We start from the raw sequence: 27,754 nt of genomic DNA, 5'->3' as shown, positions 1-27,754 counted from the left end.
ACGCTCCTAATTGTTCTATCTATATTTCTTTTTAACAACATAATTTGAATTTATACCAACTTAATTTCAATAGCATACAAAATCTCTTTTCCTACACAGTTCTGTTTTTTCCTTTCTGTTATTGATATCAAAATTAAGGTTTTATACATTGTGTGCCCAGTGACATTAATAATTGTTTTTGTGGATTTAAAATTTAAGTCATGTAGAAAATAAAAACTGAAGTTACAAACAAAAATTATAATACTATCTTTTATAAATCGACCACTTACCTTTACCTAAAGCTATTTGCCCTTACCAGAGACTTTTATTTCTTCATACTGATTACTTCACTTCATCGTGTGGTGTCTATTGTCCTTTCATTTCCACTCTAAAGACTCCTTTTAGCATTTCTTCCAGAGCAGGTCTAGTGGTAACAAACTGCCTGAATTTTTGTTTATCTGGGAATGTCTTAATTTCTCCCTCATTTCTTAAGGAGAATTTTGCTGTATATAGAAGTCTTGATTGAGTTTTTTTTTTTTTTCTTTCTTTCAGCACCTTGAATATATCACCACTGCCTTCTGGACTCCAAGCTTTCTGATGAGAAATCAGCTGAAAATCTTATTGAAGCTTGAGGATTTGAAAAACTGCCTCTCTCTTGTTGCTTTCAAGATTCTCTCTTTGTTTTTGGCTTTTGACAATTTGATCATAATGTGTCTTGCTTTAGATCTCTGAGTTTATCTTACATGAAACTCATTGAGGTTCTTGAATTTATAGATTCATGTATTTAATCTAATTTGAAAAGTTTTCAGCATTATTTCTTCAAATAATTCTCTCTCTCTCTCTCTCTCTCTCTCTCTCTCTCTCTCTCTCTCTCTCGGATCACCAACAATGCATATATTTATCTGCTTGATGTCCCACAGATCCCTTAGGCTCTGTTCACTTTTCTTCATTTTTTTTTTTTGTTTCTGTTCTTAGACCCAATAATTTCAACTGTCCTATCTTCAAGTTTTACTTATTCTTTTTTTTCACCTGCTCATATCTGTTTTTGAACCACTTCAGTGAATTTTCCATGTCAGTTATTTTGTTTTTCAGCTCCAAAATTTCTTTTTAGCTCCTTTTAATATGTCCTATCTTTTTATTGGTATTCTCAATTTGTTCGTACATCAATTTATGTCTTTATGTCTTCCTTTGCTCTTTGAGCATCTTTGAGATAGCTGTTTTGAAGTTGTTGTCTAGTATCTGGGCTTTCTCAGGGACAGTTTCTGTGATTTATTTTGTTCCTTTGAATGGGCAATACTTTCCTGTTTCTTTGTGTGCCTCGTGATTGTTTTTGTTGTTGTTGATGGAAACTGGACATTTAGCTCTTATAATGTTACAACTCTGGAAATCAAATCCTCCCTCTTATCCAGTGTTTGTGGGTTTTCTTTCAAATTGTTCTATAGTGTCTCTTTGCCAAAGATTACACTGGGGTGAAAGCTTAAGCTCTTCTTAGATTTTTCTGAGCCTGTGTGTTTCCCGGGGCTTGCAAGGTGACTGTCTATAGTCTCCCATATGTACAGTCACTTTAGAATATCCTAGTCTTTAAATGCCTGCTACTGAGAGAGGAAAAAAGGTGAGAAAGGAAGGAGAAAAACATCCAAGTGCTGTCCCTTTAAATCCTGTTAGCCACTGCAGCCAGTGGGGTTTGCAACAGTGGCTTTCTACATCTATATGCACCTCCATGATCAGAAGCAGTAATCAGTAATCAGAACACAGAACCACAATATTTGGAGAGTAAGGTCATTATTGCCCACCCTGGCTCCTGGAATGCAAGCTATTGTCCCTACAGCTGACTGCCACAGGGCTGGGGGAAAAGAGATGGCTTGCCACTAATGTGTAGTGCTTAAATTAACAAAAAGGCTTAAGTCCTTTTCTTCTTTAATGACTACCATGTGCAAATATTGGCTCAAAATTACTTATCAAAGAATGACAAAATGTAAAATTATTTCATTTTTGGCAGGATGATTTTTTAATGGCAGAAATAAAATAACCTTAACTACAATTTATTAGCCAAGCCTTCCCCTGGAAGCTGCAGCATTCAAATAGACTCCAGAGTTCCAAAAATAGTCACTTCAGACAGTTTCGTAAATCAGTTCATTACTCTTCTTCTCAAAACCTTCCTTTGGTTTCTCATCGCACTTAAAGTCAAAGTGTTTACCAAGGGGTACAAAGCCCTATATAATTTGGTGCCCTGCCACTCCAGCCACAATAGCCTCCAAACTTTTAAAATTTGCACTCAGTTTGGCGCTGGTTAATGATGTCATTGATGCCTACTGCTACCCAGTAAACATAAATTTCTTTATCGATTAAATAGCCTTGTGTTTATGTAGATACTGATGATTGTAAATGGAGGTTTGTATCAAAGTTAAACATTATTGTTTCTCTTATCTATCCCTTCTTCTTCCTTCCCTCCATCTTTCCTTCCTTCCTTCAGTGTCTCTTTCTCCTCTCCTTCCTTTCTTTCCTCCCTCCCTTCCTTTCTTACTCTTTTTTCACTTTTTAATAGGTAACATGTTATAAAGTCAGTATTTAAAAGGCAAAATATGCAATTTCATAATCTGTTTCCTTTTGTGATCTGTTTGGAGACTCTTGGGAACATATGTTTGAACCTGATCCTTTCTTCCTGAAGGACCCCTTACGTTGTCTTTGTGGTTAGAGCTGAGGCAGGAAGCCTAGTAAAAAATCCAATTAGGTGAGGTATCTTCAAATCAGACTAGATTACAGATAGACATTAGAGGCAGCAGGTGTCATCAGGGGACTTCAAGTGTGACAACGTCCTGAAACATGTTCAAATCCCATCATGATTAAGCATAGTAGTGGAAGAGCGCTGTGTATGCCAAAGCATAAAATTGCTTCACTTCATCTCGGGCTGCCTCTCTCTTGTGTTATGGTGGGTAGCCAAATTGTTTACACTTCCAGCCATTTTCATTACAACTACACCGAGAAGGTACTAAGGAGTGCTTAAATTAACAAAAAGGCTTAAGTCCTTTTCTTCTTTAATGACTACCATGAGCAAATATTGGCTCAAAATTACTTATCAAAGAATGACAAAATGTAAAATTATTTCATTTTTGGCAGGATAAGATTTTTTTTCTCTTTAACATAAATAAATGAGAAGTTAAGGTTGTCTGGGAGAGAAATGTTTATGAATTGGCGAAGTGTTTTCTCCTCAGAATGATACTAGGTAGGCAAGATAATGCAAGGGAAACACTACTTAGGAAATTTCAGAACTGTGGAACATTCTAGGAACTGGTTTGTTTCGGGCTGTGGTCCCCTTTAAGTTGAATCTTCTGGTGATTAGCATCACCTTGGATTAAATAAATTGACTGTACTCAATCCCTGAGTGGATATGCTAACAATAAATCCAAAGACATTAGTTTCTTCACATGAAATGAGCAAGTTACATATCCAGTAATCTTTATGTGAATTATCCAAACAACTTAAAACTTTTTTTTTTAATAAGGAAGTTTCAAGTTCTGGTAAGTACAAAATTATTTGAAGTCTTTATTTTGAAAATACTCTATTTATCTAGTTGTACTTTATTTTCCATTTTATATCTAGATTACTTATTTGTGTTCTATCTTTAACCATTAGAAATGCAGAAATATTGCTAATAATTATTACTTTTTACCCAAATATGCCAGAAACCTTCACAATATGCTGATATTGATGTAGTAGGGAAATTCAGTGTCAGGAAAGCAAGAAATTCTAGTGTATTAAAATATGAGTGAAGTTCTTTTCTGATTATGAAAGCACTATTTACTGATTAGAAAAATCTATGCAGTACATTAAAGAATGAGGAAGCTGCTTGTAATTCAACAATGCTGTGACTACGACAGGGGATAATTGCTGAATTCCTTTTCTGAACCCCGCCCGCCCACCTCCCCCAGTTTTACTGCATAGAGTTATGATAATCTGTGAAATGAACTAATTTCTCTTGCAACATTAAATCTCTGAATTGCCACAGAACTAACATTATAAATACATAATTTTTCTTATTTTGTTTTCTACGTCATTCTTTTTTCTGAATTGCCTGAATTCTTACTTCATGGCAGAAATTAAATTTAAAATATAATTATTGAAATGATGCATGTTCATTTTGTAAGTCTTTCATCTGTTTTGCCAAGTGAGTGGTAGAGAGAATGTGCAGTTCTCTTGGTAGAGGCAACTACTGTATTTAGCTCTGAACAGCACAGATGACTGAGACCAATGATGAGAATGATAAGCATAACCATGGCTCAACCTAGAGAACCAAAGAGTATTAACAAATTTGCTGAATCTTAAAAAGCAATACAAGTATTCATGATGTTTCCATGGTCTGACTTTAGGCGAAGAAGAGATTGCAGAGAAGAGTAGAAGATATTGGTAGCAAGCTGTGAAGTCATTAGAAGCAGATTTCAATATAATTTAGGCTGGAGGCAAGAGATTTTGTTAAGCAGGTCCTTTGCTACTTCTAGGGAAGTCAGTGGTGAGGAAAGTAATGGGCCTTAAGATTCTATAGTTTCTCTTGTTACCTCTTTCCACCTCCACTTCTCTTATTTCACCCTAACCTGCTGGAGAATTAGATTGCTTTAGGATACTTTGTTCTGTAGACAGACCCTAAGCATATTACTGCCTTATCCCAACTTCAGCAGATAGAATAAACATTATTTAAATGTATGAAAGTAACATTTAAAAATTTCCATCCAAATTCTGATTAGTTTTTATAGTTGAGTCAGCGTAACTAAAAGTTATGGAGAACTGGTAGATCTATTTCATGAAAAGGGACACTCTACTGTCAAGATGTATCAGGTCATTGGTGTTGCTCCTGTGCACTGGCAGATGCTCTACTAATTCTTGTCTTCTTCCTGGAGGGCATCTCCTCCACTCTTTGCCTCTGGCATCTCAGCTTTACATAGGCTTTCCTGTGGATACTGCCATGTCTTCCCACCCTCAGCCCCAATCCCTTAAATTGGGCTACACATCCCTTCTTGATATTCTCATGTTTCCTTGACTCTTCCTCAATTGTACTATTGAATTAATCGGTGAATTTCCCACAGTCACTATAAAGGACACATATCATTATGTAAAGGCAAAGGCTGAAACACTTCCTCTGGAAAGAATCTTGCTTGCATTCTCTTCCCAGTGATGATATTGGGCACTATATGCACATAGATCCTTTTATTCAATGATAATAATGAATCTTCATCATATTCTATGGTATACACACAATACTCACCTTAACAGAGGCTCTTAAACCTCACTTCCATGTATGCAAAAATCTTAGCATTCTTTAAAACTTCCCTGTGACTTCTAGCAGTTCCTGGAGATCCTGTTACATGCAATGAGGACCATACAAATTTGTATTTTTATTGTTTTTGCTACCATGTGCATCCTCATCAAGGTTCTGGCAACCACCTTACTGCTGGTTACTTTCTCTGCAAATGTTCCTTCACTGCTGGGCATCTGGCGTCTTCCCAGGGAATGGTATTTCAGCTTCTTTCATGCATCAGGCTCGAAAACAGTGCTCGGTACTGGGCAGCAGTGGGATAGAGAAAATGGGGGGCCACCTCTTCCTTCCAATTATCCTATCTTACATATTCTCCTTCCTAGTCCCAGCACCAAATCTTCCTATTCTATTTTAGTCACCCTCCCACACCCAAACAAACAAACCCAAACCCTTAGCCTGCCAGCTCACATAACTGTTTCCCAACATGATCACTAGGTCAATAAAGAGATCCAGGCAGAAAACTATAGAAATTAAAAGCTCCACTATGCACTTACATATAAATAAAGATAATTTACCAAAATTAGGTGAAAAATGTATCTCAAACACTATTCATGTAAAATATTTTCAAACAAATATGTAAGTAAACCAACCTAAAAAGTAATTGGAGGCAAAGAGTTCTGAAGTCTTTCATTTAAATACTGAAGGAATTCATCTGTCTTATAGTTGGTGAGGGCACAGAGATTAAGCACCATGCACAAGGTCAGATCACAGTTTACAGCCAAAGATGAGAAGAGGTTGCAGTTTTGCTGACTCCATTGCAAAACTGAATTCCCCAGCTCCTGATGTGCATGCCTGCTACAGCTGCCTTTACTGTCTTAGGAACTACAATTATTTAAATCCCTTGGGGAAAGAGAAGGCAAGACACATCTAATTTCTAGGCTGATCTTTGAATTCATTTTCCTAAGTTACATATAAGTACAATTTTTTTTCTTATTTTTATTTTTTCCCTCTTCCCCCACCAACTCCAATTCAAGCAGTTGTTTTCAGTCTAGTTGTGGAGGACGCAGCTCCCTGGCCCATGTTGGTATTATGAACACTGCGCTCTACCCAGCTGAGGCAGTCGGTCACCAGTCATTGGTCAGCTGCTCATGACGGCTGCCCACCACTCTATGGTGGTTGCCGGCAGCTCACCCACCACAGCCCAGCTCCAGGTCGAGTCCATTGTTCACAGTCTTAGCTGTAGAGTGCTCAGCTCACTGGCCCATGTGGGAATCGAAACAGTGACCTTGGCGTTAGGAACACAGCACTCCAACCACCTGAGCCACCAGGCTGCCCCACATATAAGTACAATTTACAAATTATATTGGAGATATATGAAGAATCTTAGATAACAGCCTGAAAACATTTAGGTAGGTGATTTGGGCCAGACTTACAGCTAATTTATAATGACAAACATGCCTTTTTCATCTCTTTAATACTAATCATGTTTATTTAGTTCAATTTGTCTTCAAGCCTGCAGGGCATTCTTATTATGTCAAAAGATACTAATAATTACATTGATTTAAAACAATAGAAAATAGCTACAATATGCTACAAATGAAAAACGAGCCCAGAATGAGACAAAACCTTCCATAAGATGACTATTTGTCAGTCAGACTGGCTTTACTCGCAGTGGAAGAGGAAAACCTCAGTGATTGGCTGAAAATGGCTCAGAAATTGCCTCCTGACATTTTCATTTTATAACCACTAGTGGGAGCAGTACTCCAGATGTATCATTTTTAGCAGCCCATAACAATGCTGTCATTCATTCAAAAAATATTTGTTTATTGCAGTTTCCCAAAGCAATATTAATAGTGTGTTAAGTAATTAACCTGCATTTTCTAAAATCTATAATGGAAACATCTTACACGATCTTAATATGGCCATTATTTAAGAATCTATAAGATACATTCCTTCTAGAATTTAATGTCAGGAAACATTTTCTTCCAGATGAACTCATTTGGTTCCATCCAACAGACAATTTGAACTTTATAAACTTTTCCTATTTCCCTCCTTTTCCTTGACTGTCAGGACATGCAGAACTAATTGCAAAATTCTCTTTTGTCATTGGATGTTTTCTGATTTGTCTTGGATTATTTTTTAATTGTTTAATAATACCTGTTAAGTTTAAAGATTCATAAAATTTAGCAGTGTATAAAAAACACAATTATCCATAGTTCTGCCATCCAGAGAAACCACCATCAACGCTGGGTTGTATATACTTTGGGACTTTTTCTGCTAGTATAATACATATGTACAAGTTGAACCTCAGTATCCATGAGGACACTGGTTCCAGGAACCCCGCAGATACTAAAATTCTTCGTAGATGCTCAAGTCCCTTATATTAAATATCATAATATTTGCATAAAACCTATGCACATCCTCCCATATACTTTAAACATCTCTAGATGATTATATCTGTAATGTAAATGCTATATAAACTGTTCTACTGTATTGTTTACAGAATAATGACAAGGAAAAATGTCTGTACACGTTCATTATAGATGTAACCACTGTAGGCCTAATTACATAGTACCCGTAATTTTTTTTTCCCCCGAATATTTTCTATTCGCACTAGATTGAATCTATAGATACAGAAGGCCAATTGAATACATTGGCAATGGCATAGCATATGTATTTTACAGACTACTTTTCAGTTAGTAATAGGTCATGGTCATTTTTCTATGCCAATAAGTGCACATCTATAAGGCCATGTTTAATGGTTTCATAGCTTTCCATTACATGGATGTATATATCATAATTTACTTATGTAGTCATTTATTAGTATCTTTAGGTTGTTTTATCTTTAAATTAGATATACCCTTATTTAACTTTTTCATTTATGTCTTTTTATTGTCAGCCCCTAAAAATTATCTTTCAAAATAGCAGGCATAATGAATGAATGAAATCTTAGGAATAGCTTGCATTAGCATTATCATGTATTCTTTATGGTATTGTTATTCTGGAAATGAATAATTGTCTTCCCTTTCTAGGTCTCCTCCAGAATGAGCGAAACTCCTTCCACTAGTTTTTCCGTGATTCATCCAACTTCTTCCAAAGGTCAAGTTCTTTCCCCTCATCACACAAGCATCACACATCCTGTTGTGGCCAAAAGGATCAGTTTCTACAAGAGCGGAGACCCACAATTTGGCAGGGTCAGGGTGGTGGTCAATCCTCGTTCCTTTAAGACATTTGACACTTTGCTGGATAACTTGTCAAGGAAGGTTCCTCTACCTTTCGGGGTGAGGAATATCAGCACCCCACGGGGAAGGCACAGCATCACACGCCTGGAGGAACTGAAGGACGGTGAGTCGTACCTGTGCTCCCATGGCAGGAAGGTGCAGCCGCTGGACCTGGATAAGGCCAGCCGGTGCCCACGGCCCTGGCACAGCAGCCGGGCCATCAGCACGCACGCGCACCACTTCCCCGCCGCCCCTGCTCCTGGCGTGCGGCACACCCCGCGGCGGCTTGTGGTTTTCAAGAATGGTGACCCGAAGGCAAAACGCGTGGTCCTTCTGAGCAAGAAGGTCACCCAGACCTTCGAGGCCTTTCTGCAGCACCTGACAGAGGTCATGCAGTGCCGCGTGACCAAGCTGTATGCCACAGACGGAAGGAAGGTAAGCACTCTGGAAGCTCCTCTTGTCTGAGCTCCGGTCCTGTGGGACAGCGCCGCTGGGGAAGGAAGGCTTTGCGTGCACATGCCTGTGTGTACCTGTGTGTTACTACCCTCGTGGGAGATCGCTGGCTCATCTGGGTGGATGGTTCATTTGTTCTCAAGTCACAATCTGATGAGGCGTTGGCCAAGAGGAGCTCTTTTTTTTCTCCCACGCTCTCTGCCCCCCCTCACCCCCCCGCCTCCCTCTGCCTTCCATCAGCACCGAGTTACATAATATGTCGGCAAGAGATTCTGATCTCAACAATATTTCTTGAAAAGGAGTAGCCAAGAGTGATATTCTGTTAGATAAAGAAACCGTGTTCCTGGGATCCCCACTGAGGGCTGCAGGGGAGAGTTTCCCCTGCAGCTGCCAGTGTGTCCACAAGAGCTCACCGTCCTGGTCCTGGTGTGTCCACCAGGCCCTTTGTCAGCTGCCTCAGGATAGACATTTGGCTACAGCTGGGTACTTTAGTGGGGAAGGCAGAAACAGTACTGCATACCTTTTAAAGATTTCTTTAGTTTGATAAAAGACTGGTCTGTCTCTTCCCAGCTAATACCGTATGTAGGCTCAATAAAGGTGTTGGTCTAACCCTGACCTCCTTATGCTTTGGTATTTCATTATTTTGTATACATCGTTGATGCTTAGCAAATACTTGGTGATTATCTCTTTCTAGCCCAGGAGGTTGTTGAATTGATTCAATCAGTTAAAAAATTACTATATGGAAAGAACAAAACTTAATGTTGTTTATGTAAGGACCATAACTCCTTGTTTTTTTCCTAGGTACCCAGTCTCCAGGCAGTGATTCTGAGCTCTGGAGCTGTGGTGGCAGCAGGAAGGGAACCATTTATACCAGGAAATTATGACACCCAAAAATACTTGCTTCCTGCTAGATTACCAGGGATCTCTCATCGTGTGTACCCCAAGGGAAATACCAGATCAGAAAACAGAAAGAGTAAGTCACTTAAATATATAGTCTTTATATTTTGCCCCAAGATTTTTTTTGTCAGCAACGAAAAAATCCATGCTTAAATGACTAATTTTCTTCATCACAGAAGAGAAAACAAAGGGATCAAAGTATTCTAAATTAAAATTGGTTATATTTGTAGTTGGAAAGAGTCACAGAGATTGTCTCAATTTTTTTAGATATTTCCAAATCAATTACTGATATCTGTTTAAATTGAATTGATAAGGTATGTTTTCCCCCCTCATATAATACCAAGATAAAGAATCATTTCTTGATTTGTAGAGGAATTCTATGGAATATGGAAGTGGCATCTCTGGTAATTGTAGAGTTTTCTCTAAATAGTACCATGCAGCATTATAGTTGACTCAGTAGGTTAGTCGAGTGACCGTATTTTAAAAAATTTCTAGCTACATACATGTCTACTTATTGAAGTTAATCCAGTAAAAACCACAGGCCTTTAGATCCAGTTTTCATTTTTTTAAAAAAAGATTCATGTAGACAATTCATGCTGATTAACAATAATCTATGTTGATAATTTCTTAGGAAAGGCTGCGCAATGTGGCATTATCTTTTGGATAGGGGGGAGGAGGGCATCTTGATGCCCAGCAGTGTGGGATAGGCTGTAAATTCCCTATGCAGGCATGGAAAAAATGTCATGATTCATTGTGCTCAGTATTTTAGCTCTATGCTAAAGTATTGATTGCCATTTATACTTAAATTTTGGTTTTTATTTTATTTAGACATGGGATAATAAGCATTTTAAGTAGTATAATTCCTCTACTTATTACTAAAGTGGGTGAAATTCACCTATTATTTATTTTGTCATATAGTTGTATAGATATACTCAATAGATAATTATTAATGTCTCTATTTCAAAGGCATTAGTGGCTGAATATCTTATGCATATGTTTGTATTCTTTTATTAATACCTTAGTCATTTTACTAAAATCATTTTATTATTTTGTGTTTGATATGGGTTTCTGAGTATGATTTTTGATAGCTTCAGGGAATATGAGGGTTTCCTTTAGTTTTTAAAAAATTATTAGTGAGACATTTTCATTTATAGTTTTGGTAAAAGTGCAGAGATTAAGGTAAAATATTTCTAGGTTTATATTTTAAAAAGTTAAACATATTTAATTTATAGCAAACATGTGAAAATCTATACAAATCACTAATTGGAATTAGGTTGAGTGTAAGAAGCATGAGTACCAAAATTATTTCTACAGACACACATTATAAAGACAACTAGATATCTGGGTCTTACATCTAGCCCTGTTCTCTTTTGTGCCCTATATTAAATCAAGTGTACTGATTATACAAATTAATGCTAAATTAATGGTTTTATTTGGTTAGTATAGCATTTTAAATAAATTATAAAAATGTTTTAGCTTTCATCATGTTATAAATGTGTCTCTTGGATATGCACAGATGGAAAAATAAATACCACCGTAATTATTACTTGCTTTCTTGAATAGGTGAGCAGCACTTGGTTAAACTCCAATTTCAGTACTGGTAAACAAAATAAAACAACAAAACTAAATACCACAGAAGTCAATTTTTGCTAGAATTCTTAGCAATTCTGCTTTATACTTATTAAAATTGCCTTATTAAACTAAAAATTAAAATTCTATGAATCTCCTCATTGAACTAGACTTATAAGTTCCTTTTTAAAGAATAGTTTGTAGAAATATACGAGATATTATAATAAACTCAAATAACTGATGAATACATAGAGGTATGAAATTTAGAAACTAAAGTACTTTTCATGCTAATTATTTACTTTTTTCTTTTCTTCCTTTTTTGGCTGCCTCTTCCATTGGATATATGTATATAAAACTTCTTTATTTTTCACATTATATTTTAATGTGGGTCATCTTTTACTCTTAAAATCTTGAAAGTGAGTGCACATGTGCCTTCAAGCCCAAGGTCCCAGGTTTATTCTGCTTCTTCTGACAAAAAGCATAATAATGATTGCAACTCAGATCATTCTTTTGTTCCTGAAAATTACTTGACCTTAGAAAAAAAGGATTCTCAGAATTTATTGATATATCCTTCCGAAGATGATATTGAGAAATCAATTATTTTTAATCAAGATGGCACTATGACAGTTGAGATGAAAGTTCGATTCAAGATAAAAGAAGAGGAAACCATAAAATGGACAACCAGTGTCAGCAGAGCTAGTCTTTCTAATAATGATGAAAAAAGTGAGCTCAGCAGTTTTCCAGGAAGACCAGATGGTCTGTCATCTGGTTTAAAGATTGCAGCGTGTTCATTGTCTGCGGATGTCTTACCTCTGGAGAAAGGCAGTATTCAAGAGGGCAGTTTGGCAGAGGAGATAAACACTCAAATGACAGATCGAGAGCTTGAAACTTTCAGTGCTTCTGGTTGGGAGAATGCTGCTATGGACGTAAATGCTATCCAGGAAACTCAGGATCAAGTGAAGCACCATTTTTATAGGCCCCCTACACCTGGACCAAAGAGAGTAAGACAAAAGAAATCTGTGATAGGGTGTGTGACCTTAGTATCTGAAACTGAAGTTCAAGAGAAAATGATAGGACAGTTTTCCTATAGTGAGGAAAGGAAAGATGGGGAAAACAAATCTGAGTACCGCATGTTTACAGATTCTTGCAGTAAAATGTCATCAGTATCTAATAATCCAGTACTTGTTCAGATAGATAGCAATGAACAGATGGAGTCATCTTTAGAAAGAAAAAAGGAAAGCAGACAACTCAAGTCAAGTTCAATAAGTGCTGGTGTTGTAGAAATTACAAGTCAGAGGATGTTAGAGATGTCCCATAATAATGGCTTGCCAAACACTATATCAGAAAACATAATTGTGGAGGAAGGTATAGTTGATAGTGTAACACCAGAAAACAAAACTAGTATCAAGAACTTAAGAACTTACAGCAACACTAATGATAGGTTCTGTCCTAGTTTAGCAGATGCAACTCATTCTTTAACTAACAGCTCTGTAACTGGCAAAACTATTTCTGAGACCCCAGCTTCAGTACTATGCTCTACTGTCACCACAAGAATTGACAGACTGATGAATGAATTTGCTCAGTGTAGTTTAACAGAACTTACAGAAAATGAAAAGCAGATTTCATCATCTGTTGCCAGCAAAAAGAAGATGAAATCTCAGCAGCAAGTGATAAATTATAGTCCTCATGATGGGGAGATTGCAACTAAAGGAATCCCCAGTAAGACTAAGAGAATAAACACAAGGGGTACAGTGGCACAGAAAACCATATTGCAAGATTCACACAGTCCCTTTAAAGGAGTGTTACTTTGTGGGGAAAAACTCCATACAAGTGATATGGTAATTGAAGCAAATTATTTTTGTTCCAAAAGTAATCTCAAATCTGTGAATTCAAAAAATTTCCATAGAAATACATTAAATGATATGCAGAATCCTAAGGTTCAACAACTTTTAACCAAAAGGAAATCCAGACCACTAAACAAAGTAAGCTTAGGAGGACCTACAAAAAGAGAAACTGGTCAAGGAGATAAAGTATTTTCCCGTAATGAATTCAGATATTGCACAAATACTTTTGAAAATCAAAATTTATTTCATATGCTTAACTTTCTTGAGCAAAAACCTAGTGCTTTTTGTGGATCACAGGCAGAAATAGCATGTTGGTATTTGAGAGGAATGGTAAAGAAGAGTTTAGTTTCAAAAGTTAATAATTCATACATAACTTTAAAAAGCCAGAAAAAACAAAAAGGGGTTAAGTTGAAATCAGGTACTATCGTAAGTAAAAAGCATACAACCAGAGCAAATTCCTTACCTTCTTTGAAAAAAGCTGTTTTTCCTGAGGATATTACCCATCATTCAGTTCAAAATTATACACAGAGATGGTTGCAGAATATAAATCCACATTCAACTTTGCAACCTAGAAAATCAGCTCCAATATGCAAAAAGGAAGGGAATGTGGTAAATTGTAACAGTAGTTTTCCAGGAAATGATTCCCACACAAGTTCTGAAATAGGAAATAATTTTGTCATGGAAAGTAATAAGCACATTACTAAAAATGCCAGTTTGACAGGAGATAATCTAGGTAAAGATTTAGGTAAATCTTTTGACAAAAACAACACTGAGGAACTTAATGGAGATCTCTATAAGAGCCAGATTGAATCTCGGAATGATGCTTACTTGCTTTCCCTGCAGGAATGTTGTACTTTGTCACAGTCAGTGATTGATAATCATAATACTAAAAGTCAGGTATCTGTTGAAAAATTAGGACCAGAGGTAAGCCCTGTTTACCAAGAAATAAACCTAGCTACAAAGGGGCAAAGTGTAGATGCTGCCATTCAAGTAGATCCAATGGAAGAGGCCACTCCAAAAGACCTGTTACCAGTCCTATTGCTTCGCCATCTGCAAGCTTTAGTTTCCAGTATTCACAAGACTCAGAATGATGGTGTTCAAACGCCAGGTTCACTTGTAGATGTTCCCTTCCCTTCCCCAATATGTAATTCGTCCATTAATGTTCTTCGAGCTTGGCTCCAGGTGCTAAACCTAAAGGGAAGTATGAATAGCTCCTGTCAAGGGGATGCTCACAAGACTGCCAAGAGAACTTCAGAAATACTTGCATTGTTGGAGGTTCTAAGGCACATTGCTATCACAGAGGAAGCTGATGACTTGAAGGCCGCTGTTGCCCAGTTAGTGGAGTCAACTACAAATCACTTTGGACTCACTGAGAAAGAACAAGACGTGGTTCCTGTAGGTCTTTCTGCAAATTGTTCCACACCCAACATTCGGAGAGTTCCTAAGTGCACTGAAAATGAAAAAACACAGAAAATCATCTCTTTAAGTGGAGGCTACTTTGCCAGTGAGGACTGTGCTCCTGAAGTCTGTGTTTCAGAGATGACTTGCTCTCCATGTGAGATGTGCGCTGTGAGTAAGATTTATCCTCCAAAAGCGACTTGTAACCTCAGTGACATTTTTTCCCCTAGTGATGGCTGTACCACAGATCAGACCTCTATGAATAAAGCTTGTTTCCTAGGAGAGGTCTGTTCATTTATTGATGCTATGTCTTCCCATAAGGCTTGTGCTCATGAGGAAAGCCATACCTTTAATACAGCTTGCTCAGTTCACGAGGCCTGCATTCCCATCAAAGTCTGCAATACCAATGACTTTTTAAATTCCAGCGGAAACACATATACTGATAATTTGGAATTGACTGAAGAGTTAGAAAGAGTTGATAAAGTTCAGAAAGACCTACATATTTTGGCAGACCTTGAGTGTAAACATGGCTTTAATATATTGCTGTCACACCAAAATAGAAATTTAACCCACCATGGCCTTTTCCTAAATGCAACTCAACCAAAATTTGATAAGGAACACAGTTCTCTAGATGAATTTGAAAATTGTTCATTAAAGAAATTTCAGGGAAAAAATGTATATATATCCTTTGATAAGGAAGAATCAAAGGCTTCTGAAGAAACAAGCTCAATAACCAACAGCATGACATCTAGTGAAAGAAACATTTCCGTGTTGGAATCTTGTGAAGAATTAGAAAAGCAGGACATTGATTTCTTTAATACAAAGGTAAATACAGGAAAGCAAGTCACTAAAGGATTGATCAAAAAAGAATTAGAGGCTAGTAAAAATTTGGAATTGATAGAAATCTCTAGGAGGAACATGACAGAAGAAGAAAGGAAGAATAGTGTAATTTGTGAGACAATCAGTGGGAGGTTGGCAACACCACCATCTTTAGTGTTTTGCTATGGTTCTAAGCAAAACACTGAAAAGGAGCTCAATGAAGGAGAAACTAAAATGAGAATAAAAATGATGGGGAAAAGCATGGAAATTGGAAGTTGTTCAGAGTCCCCTCTTGATTTCAAAAACTGCTTCAAAAGACCAGTGACTTCTGATTGGTCAGACTATAGACAAGACAGTGAGAATGATCAGCCATATAAGACATCCAGTGATGGCCCCAAAAACAGTGATGAGGAGCTTGCCCAAGAGAAAGAATGCAATAAAGGATTTATTGAAAGGACAATAGAAAAACTTTATGGTAAAATGGAGATTGTTAAGCCATCTTTTTTCTCTGGGTCTATACACAGATCTCAGGTTTGTCCTTATAATTCAATGGAAGTTCGGTGTACTAGAAATGTAGGTCTTTATGATTCTGAAGGTCATTCATTTAGCTCTTCTGAACAGGTATCTAGTGGTTCATCTATGTTGCAGAAATTTCAGGAGGAAAGACAAGATAAATATGACTTTAATGACATGAGGGCCAATTATCATTGGAGAGACATTGTAGAACATAATACAAAACAAAATAATCATAACAGGATCTTCAGAGACATAGAGGAAGGAGTACTGATTGATAAAGGCAAGTGGCGCCTGAAAGAAAATCATTTGCTAAGAGTATCATCTCCTGAAAATTATGGCATATGTGGGAATGCAGACACCACATCAGTGGATACTCTACATGATAATAACAGCAGTGAGGTACTATATTCACAGTTTGGAAATTTGGCCTCAGGCCCAAACATGGCTGACCTGTCCTCTTCAGAATTGGAGGAACTGACTCAACCTCTTGAAATGAAATGCTGTTATTTTAACATGCCTCACTGTAGTGACTCTGAGCCTTTTCAGGAGGATTTGCTAGATGTTCAAAATGAAATATATGCCAAGGAGAGAATGCCACATCACTATGCAGAGGAGAAAGGTAACCATAGGTCAGAAAGAGTATGCACATCTGTCACTCATGTCTTTACAACTGCTACCAATAAAATCCATCCTGTTTCTGATGATACGATTAAAAACCAGCCATTGCCTGGAAATAATATTCATGGTGAACTTCAGGAAAATGACTCTTTGGATAAACTCTATGCTATTTGTGGTCAATATTGCCCAATACTAACTGTTATTATCCAACCCATAAATGAGGAAAACCGAGGATTTGCATATTGCACAGATTCTGATATTGAAAATTCTTTGGGCCTCCATTTATGGATGAAAATTCACCCATATTTACTACAGCCAAATAAAACCATGTTCAGAGATGAAAACAATAAAGCAAGTAGTAGAAAGGCATTTAATGATAATGCCATCGGCAATACATTTGATCAACTATACTTCAATAACACGTTTGACTTGATAGATAAAAGAAGAAAATTTAAAAAAGTTAACTTCTTGGACTCAGAGGAAGAAAATAATTTAAAGAAATTTCAATTATATTTAAAGAAAAGATTTTGTGTGAATTTTTTGCACAAATCATTGTTAATTGTGGGTGATATAAACTCAAATACACAAGACCCCAGCAATCAAACAAATGAAATCTTTGAAGTAGTTGATGAAAATAACAACTTATTAAACAACAGATTCCAGAACTCAAGGACAAATCTCAATGAAGTATTAAGAGAAAATATCAACTATTATTTCTCCTTTGAAATGGTTGGTCAAGCCGGTCTATTTTGCCAAGTTGCGACATCCTTAAATAGTAACAGAAATTTATTAAAAATATTTTATGTTTTTGAAGATGAGAATCTCTTGATTTGGGAAGAGAAAAACCAATTAAATTTAACTGACTTTGAAAGCAGTGATGAACAAGAAGATTTATAATTTCAATATCAGCACAGTCTTTCTTTATCATGCATTTTTTCCACCTCATGCATTTTCCCCCCTCATAAGATTAAGCAAATGGGATAGAGATGGACTAGAGATTACCTCTAAGAATTTCCCACTTCAAAATGATCTCACTCTAGAAAACTTGCCCTTTGATAATCTGATTTGACTTTCATCATTCCCCAGTTCTTCATTTTTCCAACAATTACAGACTTTTTTTTCTATTCTAATATTTTGGAAGTCTCTATTTGTTTTTTTCCTGATAATACGAGTATATAATTTCTTGTATCTGTGACTTTTCTCCTAGGACATTATAAATGCCCTAAGGACAGGAATGATATCCTTTTTCTTCTTTTTTATGTTCTCAGCTCAGTGCAAAATGTATATTGAATGCGTTGTTGAATAAATAGAATAGACATAACCTCAAAATACTTTATTTATTAACTTTACTGATTTGATAAAGGTATGATTGTAAGATCTCCACAACAATCTTATAAGTTTTTTGTGCCAACTGTGTTCAATCTGGTTTTCCTCAGAACATCTGTAAATTAACTTACATTTACTTGTGCCAAAATAACAAAGTTGTATTGAGGAACTAAAAGATGATTACATAAATAATACCTTTGGTTTTAGTTCATTATGAGTCAAATCCATAAAATATGAATTGGTATTTATTTCACCAGATTAAGACTACCTCTACATAGAGTATGCTTTTTCTACATTAAATGAGATACTCCTCTAATTGAAATATGGAAATTGAAATGTTATATAAGCTCCTGTAATGAGCAATGAGTATTTTTGGTGAAATAAAAGACCTAAAATTATGGAGAAATAATAGAAAAGGGAGAAGAGTTAATGTTAATTTTGTGTCTACTGTACTCGTATACCAGGGACTATAGTAGTCTTAGATTTATTATATGTAATCTTTCCTTATGAAGACAATATTTGACTTTGTTACTACCTTTTTGCAGATGAGACAACCTAGAAGCAGGGAGCCAGAGTAGTTTTGTAAGTGGTGCAAAATAGGTGTCTGTCAGGATCAGAACCTAGTCATTCATGCTTGAAAATCAATGCTATTTTTACTATATCTTTATTTTTTTTCATATGAGGAAGGAGGGATAAAATGCTTAAAACATTATGTAGCACTCTCCCTAGAGCAGAGAGACAAGGAAATTATTTTTCTTTTCAATTTGGGAAGAGTGTGATATATAATTATATCAAGGAGATTGGGGAAATCACTCATAACAACTAGGAGTTTTTAGAAAACATGGTACGGCAGCACATAATTTTTAGTAATGTTATATCAAACAATGTCCTAGGTGGCCTAAATGATATTGGGAAACAAGAAATTGAGAGTGATGACCCTGTACGTACTTTTTACTTAAAATACACGTGTTCATCTGCATTGAATTCCAACCGCATCTTACTCATGGTTAGATCCCAGATCTAGCATATTTCTTGGGACATGGTAAACACCTAGTAAAAGTGTGTTGAATAGATAAGAAATGCTTTTGAATGCTTTTTCTTTATGTCTTATTAACTTTGGATCCATACATGTAGAAGTATATGCAAAGGTAATGAAGGATAGAACTAAATTTCTTGTGTTTTGTGAAGCAATATTTCAATCACTTTATTTATTTATTTATTTGACTTTATTTATTTTCACATTCAGTATTATTTTATGTTAATTTCAGGTATACAGCATAGTGGTTAGACATTTGCATAATTTAAAAAGTGATCCTCCTGACTAGTCTAGTACCCACCTGGCACCATGCGTAGTTATTACCATATTATAGACTATATTCTCTAGGCTTTACTTTACATTCCCACAACTATTTTGTAACTACCAATTTGTACTTCTTAATCCCTTCACCGTTTTCAGTCTGCCCCCAACCCCCTCCCATCTATCACCCTGATAAATCTAGTACCCATCTGACACCATACATACTTATTCCAATATGATTAACTATATTCCTTTTGCTATACCCTACATCACTGTGACTACTGTGTAACAACCAATTTGTACTTAATTTCTTCCTCTTTTCACTCACCTCCAAACTCCCTCCCATATGGCAACCATCAAAGTGTTCTCTGCATCTATGAGTTTCTTTCTGTTTTTTTTTTTTTTTAATTAAAATTTATTGGGGTGACAATGGTCAACAAAACTACACAGGTTTCAAATGTACAAGACTATAATACATCATCTATATATTGCATTATGTGTTCACTACCCAGTGTCTGTTCTCCTTCCATCACCATAGATTTGACCCCCTTTATCCTGTTCTACCATATCTGCTCCACCCTTTTCCTCTGGTAACCCGTAAACTGTTGTCCGTGTCTATGAGTTTTTGTTTTTTTGTTTGTCTTGTTCCTTTGTTGCCTTCAGTTTTATATCCCACCTATGAGTGAAGTCATATGGGTCTCGACTTTTTCTGTCTGACTTATTTCGCTTAGCATAATAATCTCAAGATCCATCCAGATTGTTGCAAATGGCACTATTTTTTTTTTATGGCAGAGTAGTATTCCATAGTGTATATATACCACTTCTTCTTTATCCAATCATCTATTGAAGGACACTGTTTTTTTCCATGTCTTGGCCAGCATAAATAATGAATTCTTTCTTTGTCATTAATTTTTTTTTTTTGGCTTTTGACAGATGCTTTAATATTACATAGATACATTACAGGTACTAAAACATTACATATTTTACATATTATGTAATATATATAATGTATATAGTGTATATGCATGTTATGTTTATGTATTTTACAAGTATTATGTATATATATGCGTATATTGCTTATATGTATGCACATATGCATATAGTAAATATATAATAATATGTATACACATATAGTAAATATATAATAATATATAAAAGCCTTGAAAATTATTTTCACTTCTTATCCCCTAATCCTCTTTTTGTAGGGTATATAATTTTTTTTTTGTAACTTTTTATATTTGTTTATTTATTTATTTATTTTTATTAGTTTCAGGTGTACAAAACAATGTAATAGTTAGACAATTACACCCTTCACAAAGTGATAACCTGCCTCCCCCAATCTACTACCCCTCTAACATCGTATATAGCTGTTACAATTCCATTGACTCTATTCCTTATGCTGTGCTCCACATCCTGTGACTATATATATTAAATTATAGTTGACATTCAGTATGATTCAGCTTCAGTTTCAGGTGTACACTGCAGTGGTCAAACATGTACACTGTCCATGAAGTGGCTTCCCTAATAAGACAAGTGTCCATTGGATACCCTACCAAATCTTTACAACATTATTATGTTCCCCAACTGTCTTTTGTATCCCCATGGCAATCTTGTGTTTACCAATTTGTACTTTCTAATCCCTTACCTTTTCCCTCATCCTTACACCTCTCCCATCTAACAACCCTCAGTTTTTTCTCTATATCTCTGAGACTGTTTCTGATTAGTTTGCTCATTTATTCTATTCTTTAGGTTCCACATATAAGTGAGATCATATGGTATTTGTCTTTCTCCATCTGACTTGTTTCATTTAGCATAATGTTCTCAGGTCCATCCCTATCGTTGCAAATGGTAAAATTTCGTGATGCAGCCACTATGGAAATAATTGAGGTATCTCAAAAAACTGGAAATGGAACTACCTTATGATCCAGCAATTCCACTTTTAGGTATCTATCCAGAGAAATCAGAAGGTTAATTTCAAAAAAATATATGCACCCCCATGTTTATTGCAGCATTATTGACAATAGCCAAGACATGGAAACAACCAAAATGCCCATCGGTAGACAACTGGATTAAGAAACTGTGGTACATTTATACAATGGTGTATTACTTGGCCATAAAGAAGAATGAAATCTTTGTCATTAAATTTTTTTTTAAAGACTGAAATATTTTTTAAATTTTTAAAATTTTATTGGGTAAATTTTATTAGGTGTTCTTTTTCCAGGACCCCTCAGCTCCAAATCCAGTCGCCGTTTTCAACCTAGTTGCAGGGGGTACAGCCCACCATCCCATGCGGGAATTGAACTGGCAACATTGTTGTTAAGAGCATGCGCTCTTGCCAACTGAGCCATCTGGCCGATCACCAACAGCTCAGCAGCAGCCCAGTTCAAGTCATTGTCTTCAGTCTAGTTGTGGAGGGTGCAACTCACTGGCCCATGTGGAAATCAAACTGTAAACCCTGTTGTTAAGAGCACGTGCTCTAAACAACAGCCAACTGGCCATCCCATCATTAATTTGACAGCAGGCCTTGGAGAAGACCTGCTGGAATTGAGGTAATTAGGTTTTCTGTTTGCTTCTTGGATTTGAGGATGCAGTTCTTTCCACATTTTGGAAGTTCTAGTTGGCTATTTAAATATACTCTGTTCCTTTCTACCTCTCTTCTCCTTCTGGTATACCCATTATACTTATGTTGCTCTTTCTGATGTAGTCAAGAAGTTGTAGAGTTCTTTCATTTATTTTAACTCTCAAGTCTCTCTCTTCTTCCATCTGTGTCATTTCCAGATTTCTATCTTTGATATCACTAATTCTTTCCTCCATCTGTCAGCTCTATTATCTAAGCTGGGTATTTCACTTATTTCTTTTATTGAGTTCTTAATCTCCAGAATTTCTATTTGGTTTTTTTTTTTAATTTCAATTTCTTTGGTAAAATGTTTATTTTGTTCTTTGATTATGTTTCTGAGTTCATTAAACTGCCTATCTGTGTTTTCTTGCATCTCGAGTTTTTTCAGAACTGCAGTCTTGAATTCTGTCATTTAAGTCACATATTTTCATGTCTTTAAGTTCATTTTCTTTTTGAGCTGCTTTGTTACCTTGGTTATTTATGGCAATTAATGAATTATTATTTCTCTTCCTGGGCATCTACAGGAGTGGATTCTGCAGCAGGTTGATATGAAGAGGTCTTTCTTTAGTTTATAGCAGGTGTTTCTGGACTGTTTTATTTTCTCTAGTACTGCAGCCTTTTATTTTCTCTCATGCTGTAGTGTTTTGTTTTGTTTTTCTCTTGCACTGTTCCAGCTTCTCACATGACGGAGTGCTCCCTAGAAGGTGGGCTTCTCCTCTGTGAACCTGTCACCTGGGTCTCAGGGCATGGCTTCCATGGGAAGATGTGGAGAGCAATAGAGTTCTGAGCTTCTGAAATCCCAATGCTGCCCCTGCAGCCTGATGCAGAACCTGTGTGTCTCAGCAGTTCTGGTTGTCCCCGCAGGAATCTGCCCAGAAAGGTGACAGTGGGGTGGGCTGTGAGAGGTAGCTGGTGCATTTGTGACTCTGAACAATGCCAACTACCAGCCCACAGCTGTCTTGCCCCTACAGTTCTTTCCCTATTGCTGGAACTAGTCAGTAATGCTGTGCGTCTGCGGCTGTGGGGACTGTGGCTTCAGTTCTCAGGGCTGTAGATTTCTGTTCTTTAAATCTACGGTTTCTTCTGGAGCCTACTTCTAGCACTTGGATAGTGGGGGTGGCGCGAGCTCTGAGACAGTGGCAGGGAAGCAGCCAAATTCCGTGTCTTTGTTTTCTGCCTGGCAGTGAGAACTTAAACCACCATTCTCACCCTTCTGTATTCAGTCTGCTCCAAGGTCTCTACTGCGACAGTTGGTTCAGCTGTATTATATGATGATTCCTCAGGCAGGTCTGTGGGCCACAGGGGTTGCACCTGCACCTGAATTCTTCCCTCTCCCGGGACTGCAGTGAGCTCCAGTCTGTGTCCTGTGGCCATGTCTCTGCATTCCCTTCTTCCCTCCTCCCCTGCTCACCCGATTTTCCCACGTTCAGGAGATTCGATGCATGGATCTCTCAGAGGTGCTTGTGTGTTGCACAGGGAATCCTTTGTTTGATTATAGCTCTTCAATTTATTGTAACTTGCAGGGGAGATTTCAAGAAGCAGTCCTCAGGCCACCATTTCTGTGACATCACTCAAGTTCTTCCTGTTTTACTTGTTTATTTTGTTCTTTAGATTTCACTTGTAAGTAAAATCACATTGTATCTATCTTTCTCTGTCTGACATGCTCCATTCAGCACAATACCCTTCAAGTCCATCCATACCACTGCAGATGGCAATAACCCATTCACTTCCATGGCTTAGCAATATTTCATTGTATATATGTACTACCTACTCTTTATTCATTCATCCATCGACAGACACCCAGGTTGCATCCACATCTTGGCCACTGTAAATAATGCTGCAGTGATCCTATGGATGCACACATTCCCTCGAAGTAGCTTTTTAGGTTTCTCTGAAGAAATACCCAGAAGTGGGATTAATGGGCCATTTTTTTTGTCTCTTGTTTTAAAGTTTATTTTTTCTAGTATAAGTATTGCTATCTCCACTTTGGGTTTTTTTGGTTATTGTTGTTTCTATTTTCATGAAATATCTTTTCCCCATTTTTTTACTCTCAGTCTGTGTGAGCCTTTCGATCTGAAGTGAGTCTCTTGTAGACAGTGTATGCGCAGGTCTTGTTTTCTTATCCATTCTGCCACCCTATCTTTTCGTTTTAAGCATATAATTAATTTTTACTCAAAGTAATTATTAATAGATATGTTTATAACGATTTTATTATTCACATTTTTGATCTTTGTTTTCTTTATCTCCTTCCCCTCCTCCTTCTTCTTCTTCAACATTTCCTCTAAGACACTTTGTAATACCAGTTCGGTGGTGATGAACTCCTTTAGCTTTTTCTTGTCTGGGAAGCTCTTAATCTGTCCTTTGATTCTAAATTCTAGTTTTCCTGGGTAGAGTAATGTTGGTTGTAGGTCCTTGCTTTTCATCATTTGAATATGTCCTGCCAATCCCCTTCTGGCCTGCAAAGTTTACGTTGAGAAATCAGCTGACAGATTTATGGGAACTGCTTTGTAGGTAACTAACTGCTTTTCTTTTGCTGCCTTTAAGATTCTGTCACTGTCTTTAATCTTTGGTATTTTAATTACGATGTGTCTTGGTGTGGGCCTCCTTGGGTTTATCTTGTTTGGTACTCTCTGTGCTTCCTGGGCTTGTATATCTATTTCCTTCATCAGGTTAGGGAAGTTTTCCACCATTATTTCTTCAAATAGGTTTTCAATTCCTTGCTCTCTCTCTTCTCCTTCTGGTACCCCTATAATGCTAATGTAGGTAAGTTTGATCTTGTCCCAGAAGCACTCTAAACTCTCCTCACTTTTTTGGATTCTTTTTTTCTGTTCTGATTGGGTGTTTTCTGCTACCTTGTCTTCTAAATCACTGACTAGATTATTTGCTTCATTTAATCTATCGTTGATTCCCTCTAATGTATTCTTCCTTTCAGTTATGGTTTTCTTCATTTCTGACTGGTTCTTTTTTATGTTTTCTATCTCCATTTTTGAAGTTCTCCCTGAGGTCATTGAGCATCCTTATAAGCAGTGTTTTGAACTCTGCATCTAGTTGATTGCTTGTCTCCCTTTTGTTTAGTTCCTTTTCTGGTCTTTTAAAAATATTTTGCTCTGGTCTTTTATTAATATTTAGGACGTTTCTTTGGTTACCCATATTTGCTGCCTCTCTGTGTTTCTTTCTATATATTAGGTAAGGCTGCTATACCTACTTGTCTTAGTAGAGTGGCCTCATGTAGGAGGTGTCCTGTGGGGCCCAGTGGTGTAGTATCTCCGGTCATCAGAGCTGGATACTCTAGGTGTGTCCCTTGTATGGGTTGTGTTTGCCCTCCTTTTGTAGTTGAGCTTTGATTGCTGTTTGCATGTCAATGGAGGGATGGATCGTCAGGCTGATTGGTTTTGAGTACTGGTCTTGACTATGGTGTAGGCATTGTGGTGCAAGTGCTGGCTCTACAGAGTAGGGTTTGCTCTCACGGGGCTCTGGTGCCTGCCCAGTCTTCCCTTTGGATGTGTCTTTTCTGGTGACAGCTGGGTGATGCTCCGGTTTAGTCTCAAGCTGGCCACCATGTGTGCCAGTGTTGGGACCTCATGGGTGGGGACCTGCTGTAGGCCAAGTTTAGTTGCAGCCTGTGCTCTGCCCTGGGCCACCTGGTATGAGCCACAAAACAATACACAGATGGCCACTGCCTGCATTGGGGTTTGTGGTGCCTCAAGAGGCCAATCTGTGAACTGAGGCTGGCTGTCTCTAGTGCCTGGGTTAGTGCTATTCAGCCAGAGTTACGGGATATGCCAAAGCCAGATGCTGCTTGTTTGGGTTTTGTGAACCTTTGACAGATTTTTATAAAGGTCTGGAGCATGAGCTAAGCCTTATTATTTATTTATTTATTTATTTATTTATTTATTTATTTATTTATTGGTACTGAAAAGCCACCGGAAGTAGCTTGGGTGTGCCCAAAAGTTGGGTGGATGGGGTTTCCCAGGAATCACTAAGGTGGGGCAAATGATAGGTGATAGCTAGTTTGATGGAGACTCAGCTATGGTATCTGCCTGCATCTGCATGCTGGGATGAAGGAGGGCTCAACAAAGAAACAGTGTCTTTCACCAGCTCCTCCATCTTCCCAGAACTAGCCTTCCAGCCCTCACCTGGAAGCCAGACAAATTAGTTTCTCCCTGTATGTCCCTGGAACCTCTTGAGCCATTGCCCCAGTGCTGGAGCTCAGAGTGAATGAGTCCATCAGTGATTAAGTCCATGTGCTGTCTTTTTAAGAGTGTCTGGGACTTGAGCCACCCCCACCTCATTCAACCACAATCTCTGGTTTCACAGCCAGAAGTTTTGGGGACTTCTCTTCCCAGCACTGGAACCCTGGGCTGGAGAGCCTGGTATGGGGCTGGGATTGCTCGTTTCTCCAGGGCGTACCTCTGCAGCTGAGATATCCCTCCAGATTTCTAATGGTCACACGTTGGTGTGGAACTAGCCGTTCCATGTCTCTGCTTCTTCCACCAGTCTCAAAGTGGCTTCTGTAAGTCTGTAGTTTTGTAGGGCTTTGGTTTAGCTAGACTTTAGGCAATCCTCAATGATGGTTGTTCTGCATTTTAGTTGCAATCGATGTGGCCCTGAGAGGAGTTGAGCACAGAGTTTACCTACTCTGCCATCTCAAAAGCCTCAATCACTTTTGAAAATTTGAAAATGATGTGTGCTTTTTTTCTTTTAAATATTCAAAGGCTGTTTTTATTTTCACAATGATTGCATTAAAAAATCTTATAACACTGTGAAATTTAGAAGACTAAAATATTAGAGAAATTTTTTTACTATTACACAGATTTGGCTTTTGATTTAGAGATGAAGTGCCTGAGGGCTGAGGAAGGGATTCTATCCTATTGTGTTCAGGGACATATTCCTGTGTTCAGGTATCTTCAATCCCAAGGTGCAATTATCACTTATGCCCACCAGATGTCAGCTGTGCTATGCGTTGCCAGAAGTGCAGGCATCCTCAGAAGGAGGGTTGAATGACTGAAGGGAGTGCCTCAAGCATTGGGACAGTATCTGGGTTGCTTGCTTCTGATTCAAAGAAAGCTGAGGACTCAGTTGTGGAGGCACTACCCAAGTCTTCAACCCAGAAGGTATAGCAGTGTTAAGAATTAAAGGAGCTATAATGTTAGCAGCAAGGAGCTGAAGTTCAAAAGTAAAGGGAATATGAAGAAAAATGTGCTGTTAAAATCATCATTGATGATCTCAAGGGAAGCCGAATTTGGGAAGAGTGGGAGAAACCCAAATCCTAACTTATGTTGAAATAAAATTAATGAATTATTGGCTCAGTGGGTAGGAATAATTTTTAAATGAAACTTTCAGGTATTGTACCACTTAACTTTTCAGTGACACAAAACACATGTCCCATTTTCAAGATTTAAATTGAGATATTGCAGCTACTTTCCATGTTTGTAGTACTAACTTTGGTAGTTTCCTCATCTGTAAAATAGGGTCACCACTTTAAAGTTCTTATGAGAAGCTACCATTATAAGATTGTTGTGAGAGGTTCACTTGACAGAAGATTATAAAGCTCTTAACACAGAGCTTGTCACATAGTGCTGAATATATTTTATTATTATTTTTTGACTTATAGAGATTGGCTTTTTTATATTTATTTTATTTATTTATTATTAGTTTCATGTGTACAAAACAAAGTAATACTTAGACATTTATCATTTATATCCCTCACACTGTGTCAACACCCCTCCGCCATCCACTATCCCTCTGATATCGCACCTAGCCATTACATTTCCACTGTCTCTATTCCTAATGCTGTACTCCACTTCTTGTAAGTGTATGCATATATATATATATATATATATATATATATATATATATATATATATATATATATATGTAGTTGACATTCAGAATTGTTCAGCTTCAGCTTCAGGTGTACAGTGCCGTGATCAGGCATCTACATCATCCCTG

At 37.2% G+C, this 27,754-nt stretch overlaps 1 protein-coding gene across 2 annotated transcripts in view; it reads left to right on the top strand.

The window, feature by feature from the left end:
* The window catches only part of RP1 (RP1 axonemal microtubule associated), a 252,577-nt gene that overhangs the window by 40,238 nt on the left and 184,585 nt on the right, over positions 1-27,754 (top strand). For both annotated transcript variants that reach the window (XM_033126403.1, XM_033126402.1), the window contains exons 2-3: positions 8,260-8,883; positions 9,703-9,874. In XM_033126403.1, the coding sequence (XP_032982294.1) occupies positions 8,272-8,883; positions 9,703-9,874 (784 nt within the window). In that variant the 5' untranslated portion in view covers positions 8,260-8,271. The remainder of the gene's footprint in view (positions 1-8,259; positions 8,884-9,702; positions 9,875-27,754) is intronic.

Source organism: Rhinolophus ferrumequinum, chromosome 14 (genome assembly GCF_004115265.2).
Source record: "Rhinolophus ferrumequinum isolate MPI-CBG mRhiFer1 chromosome 14, mRhiFer1_v1.p, whole genome shotgun sequence".
NCBI lineage: Eukaryota > Metazoa > Chordata > Mammalia > Chiroptera > Rhinolophidae > Rhinolophus > Rhinolophus ferrumequinum.
Note: the sequence above shows the minus strand (reverse complement) of the source record. Positions and strands in the feature narration are given on the sequence as shown.